At 34.2% G+C, this 4,432-nt stretch overlaps 2 protein-coding genes across 2 annotated transcripts in view; one reads left to right on the top strand and one right to left on the bottom strand.

Moving 5' to 3' along the window:
- LOC107647534 (helicase and polymerase-containing protein TEBICHI) overlaps positions 1-861 on the top strand; it is a 20,836-nt gene extending 19,975 nt beyond the window's left edge. The window contains exons 25-26 of the mRNA XM_016351606.2: positions 67-163; positions 269-861. Coding sequence (XP_016207092.1) covers positions 67-163; positions 269-339 — 168 coding nt within the window. The 3' untranslated portion in view covers positions 340-861. The remainder of the gene's footprint in view (positions 1-66; positions 164-268) is intronic.
- LOC107605177 (BURP domain protein RD22) lies at positions 1,102-3,500 on the bottom strand. The gene is made up of 3 exons (XM_016306955.2): positions 3,374-3,500; positions 3,051-3,162; positions 1,102-2,249 (listed from the first exon to the last, which is right to left on the bottom strand). Exons 1-3 carry the CDS (start codon positions 3,410-3,412, stop codon positions 1,414-1,416), a joined length of 987 nt encoding a protein of 328 aa, XP_016162441.1. The 5' UTR covers positions 3,413-3,500; the 3' UTR covers positions 1,102-1,413.

Here is a 4,432-nt window from a genome sequence, read left to right as displayed (position 1 = left end):
ATTATTATTTCTCTTGTTTACCCCCATTGTGTTTGCTTATTTCAATCTTTATTGATTTACAACTAGGTGCATGATGAGTTAGTGCTGGAAGTTGATCCTTCGGTGATAAGGGAAGCTGCCGCGCTGTTAAAGACAAGCATGGAGAATGCAGTCTCACTTCTTGGTATGTGTTTATGCTTTTCTCTTCTTTACTTGGGTAGATGAAAGTTTCTGTTATCATTTGTGAAAATCACATTCATTCTTTACGATTATCCGTGCCCTGGTGCAGTTCCTCTTCGTGCGAAAGTCAAAGTTGGGAGAACATGGGGATCTTTGGAGGCATTTGCACCGGACAGATAAATTCAAGATAATGCCGAAAATCACATCACTGAATCCTGAACTACGAACAGAATAGTCCATGATGTCGCAAGTATTCAATTATATTGAGCGGCACCTTCATTGTTAAATTTTCAGGGAGGTCTGGAATGGAGGGGGAAATCATCAGCCGACCATGGCAGCCAAACAAAAGGGTTATTAATTCTGATGAGGTTTTACTTCTATTTTGCAGATTAAGAGCGAGAAATACTGGCATGATTTCATATTTCTCAATTCGAAGATAGCAAACGGGTTCCAATGCATCACAAGTGGCAATGCTGCAATTATTCATTAAATAATTTTTCATATATAGGATGGAAAAACAAAATTTTGTAAGAAATCTGTACATAATAGAACGCTCTTCTTTTAAGAAAGAAAATTGACAATGTAGTCACTCCCCTTTTGTATCCTTATAAGAGAAAATGGCTACAGTTTCATGTCAACAAACAATGGTAAAACTCTCACCCAGCATAATGTCAAGTGAAAATCAATTGAGAGGATTAACTCTGATAACCGATCAGTCAATTAAGCAATTCATGATCTAGCAAAGAGCACAACGTCATGGAAGAATTTAAGAAATCCTGTGCTGACTTTAATTCAAATTTTCATGTTGGTTATAACTTTTTCCGAAGACTCATGCTGCTGCCTGATGCACTTTGGTCGCATTAACTAAAATAGGCAGTGGCATCTTTATAGAATTTTATTTGCTAGTTCACTCTTTAACGTGATATACATTTTTAACATATCTTTTGCCTAAAAAAGGCTTCGATATATATATAATGTGTGTATTACATCACAATTCATCATAAGCAAATACAGAATCAATAAAACAGTAAAATAAACCGTTTACAACAGGAACACAATGTTACTATCACTTCCTCCATTCTTATATCTTAATTAATTGTCCTTTTTTTTCCTCTCCATACCTAGATATTGATTTTGCAATGTACAGAGAAAGTGAAGTGTTCAACAAACTAAAAAAAAAAAAGGTAGAAGTGGAACGGTTCTTTCAGTTCAATTATGAATCTAAGTAGTTATTAAACATCCATGAGTTTTTTTCTACTTTGGAACCCAAACAACATGGTCCTCGGGAAGAAAGTGACAAACTGGAAGAGTTCCAGGCTCAACTTTCAGAACTTGGAAGGCCAAGTGCTTTGGGTTCCATCCCAATGTGTTAGTATGGCACACCGCTATTGCTTTAACTCTGCTCCCATCAGCACCCTCCAAAGGCACATAATAAGTTTCAATGGTCTCTGTTTTATGACAATAAAATACCGCGTAAGGGTAATTCTGTAAATGGCACACAACTCCCTCCTTTTCTCCCAGTTTCTTCACTCCTGTGGTAACCGTATACTTTTGTAAAACGCTTTCTTTGCTCACTTCGGTAGAAACCGCCGCAACATTTTTCCCAATCTTCGAAGTGCAGAAATCAACCATGGACTCCAAAGAATTCACGCATTGCTTTTCCTCTCCAGAGATCGCAGGCTTCTCGCAACCGATTATTGTATTTATCATGCTTTTGGCATCGTCCGAATCTGGTTTGATGTATAATTTCTTGAATATTTCCTTCGCCTTGGCTGACGCGAAGGGAATGGAATCTGCGAGTCGGCGAGGAATGAAGGATGGTAGATTGGAAGGTTTGGTGAAGTGCAGGTTGATCTGTGATCCATGATGCAAGGTCTCTTCTAAGAAGAAAAGCGCGACGTTGGGATCGTGATGTAACTGTGTCTCTGTAGCTGCATATACATAGTCAAATGGAGAGTACCCTACGCCGACGTGTACTGGCTTTCCTCTTTTCCCAGCTCCCACGGAGACTCCTCCGTTTCCTCCGCCAACGTTGACGTCGGTGCCATCTCCTTCGTAACCCACTGAGGTGAATTTCTCATTCATCAAACCTTTCAAATTCGGTCAATGTCAGCTCTAAGTATTTTTTTTTTTAGGAAAAGAAAAAATACAGGAGATAATGAAAATAATAAATAATGTGAACAATAAATATGCCGGATATTCAATTTAATAGGTATGCATATGATTATGTTGATTATTCTTAATTGAATGGTTATTCCTCTTGATTCGATTTACCAGTTAACAATTGATGAATGTTCAATTCACTCACTAGTGTGCGGATGGATATGCTAATATTAGGGTTTTTGAGGTAATTTAGGAAGCAGTGTTTTTTTACTTTATTTGGTCAATTTTAAAGCACATTGTTCGTATTATTTACAAAAGTCATTCTCTATCTAACAAAACCCTCCTAACAAAAAGGCAACTTGAACTCAATGATTAACAATTTGAATAATTTTCTCGACTTGTTGAATTTATGTTATATAACATGATTTTAACTTATCTAATGGGACAAATTGTTGTATAATCCGAGAGGTAGTAGCATTTCATGTTTTCATCTCAAAATCTCAGCCTAGATAACAAATGTACTACAAGCATTTCATGTTTTCATCTCAAAATCTCAGCCTAGATAACAAATGTACTACAAGGACATTTTAAGTTATAATCTTCTAGGAAAAGAAAATGAAGTAATATAGTAAAGTAGTGTTGCTTTTTTTTATCTTTTTTATCTGTCATTCCCAATTAAATGATGACGATTTTGTTGATAAAGATTTAAAGTTAGCAATTAAAAGTGATGATATTCAGCATAAGAAAAATGAACAAGGCACCATCCGAATTCTGAAGTACAATATGACCTGTAGGGTGTAGCAGATTGGTAATTGCCTTTGGCATTGGAGTTGCTGGGAGCAAGGACTTCCAATAAATTTGAGGAGGCAATTCAGCATTATTAGTTGCCACTAGTGAAGCCTGCATTTCGAAATAGAACTTCATTCTCAATTTTCCATTATAATAGCAAAGGCAATTTCAGATTAAAATAGACTTTGAATAATGGGTTAGTGGTTTATAATACCTAAAAGGTTCAAAGTAAAACAAAATTTCACAAAGTCATATTAATATTAACTTAATTTATTAATTATATATTGATAGGTACTAATAATAATTATATGCCTAAGCTTACCATGAGAAATGTAATAATGGGAAAGAGATGAAACCCCATGATATTGGAGAGCTAATTGATCAAGTAGTGATCAAAGTTGAGAAGATCGAAGGTGTGGAGAACAATGTGTGTTGCAGCATTTGTATATATAGTGAAATGGATTCTCAATTGGGTTGCTTGAAACGTAACAAATGACCACTAATTTTATCAACTAACTCATACACATAACTCCCATTCATTCAACTGCCCCTGTCTCAGCCAATTTTGTTGCAATGCTATTATATGAGACACAATTATTGCTTCTATTTCAAAGCTGAAATACATGTCTAGTTTGGTAGAGTATATGGCTAAAACAAACTAGAAATGTTTATTTATAATCATGTTTTTTTTTTAAATAATTATTGAAATGATTTAAGTTCGCCACGGCCAGCCAGGCAAGTAGAAAAAAGGGACTAAAATAAAATAAAAAAGATTGTCTAATGATAAATATATTGGGTATTTATTGACAATTATTCGTTAAAACCTCTCAAAGAAAATTTATTCAAATTCATCTTTTAGTTTTTTTTTTCTTTTTAAAGAAATAGTTCAACACAACAAGTGGAGCATAAGAAAATAACAAAAAGTATCAAAATAAAACAAATAAAAGAAAGCAACCAAAGCAAAGGACACTAATAAATATCCTCCTGTCATTTTTGGCATTGTCATCAACAATAAAAGGGATCCACACCTAACTACTCCTTATAACTTATAAAAGACCAATGAATAATATCCTCTGTTGTGATAAGTATGAGAGTTGAGTTGGATGCTCATTAATATTTGGACGGTTCAGTTACTCAATGGTGAATGACATTAATTGAGAGTTGAAAAAGAAGTCTTCTCGTGTGTATAAATAGGAGGTTAAGCCTCCATTAATATATCATCAACAATAACAATCTTCACTCTCTTTCTTTTATAAGCATTCTGAATACTTCTCTCTCTCTTTATATAATATTAATAAATATATTAATTATTTTTATATTAATTGTGGTACTAGAATCTTCTACTTCTACTTCTTTATTTATATTTATCATATTTTAGTTA

Source organism: Arachis ipaensis, chromosome B06 (assembly GCF_000816755.2).
Source record: "Arachis ipaensis cultivar K30076 chromosome B06, Araip1.1, whole genome shotgun sequence".
NCBI classification, from domain to species: domain Eukaryota; kingdom Viridiplantae; phylum Streptophyta; class Magnoliopsida; order Fabales; family Fabaceae; genus Arachis; species Arachis ipaensis.
This window is presented reverse-complemented; position numbering and strand designations above follow the sequence as displayed.

Coding starts and splice junctions, on each gene's coding strand:
- LOC107605177 (XM_016306955.2), bottom strand. CDS start 3,412: ATGGGGTTTCATCTCTTTCCCATTATTACATTTCTCATG. Junction 3,163..3,373: donor CCATTATTACATTTCTCATG/GTAAGCTTAGGC, acceptor TTCGAAATGCAG/GCTTCACTAGTGGCAACTAA. Junction 2,250..3,050: donor CAATCTGCTACACCCTACAG/GTCATATTGTAC, acceptor CGAATTTGAAAG/GTTTGATGAATGAGAAATTC.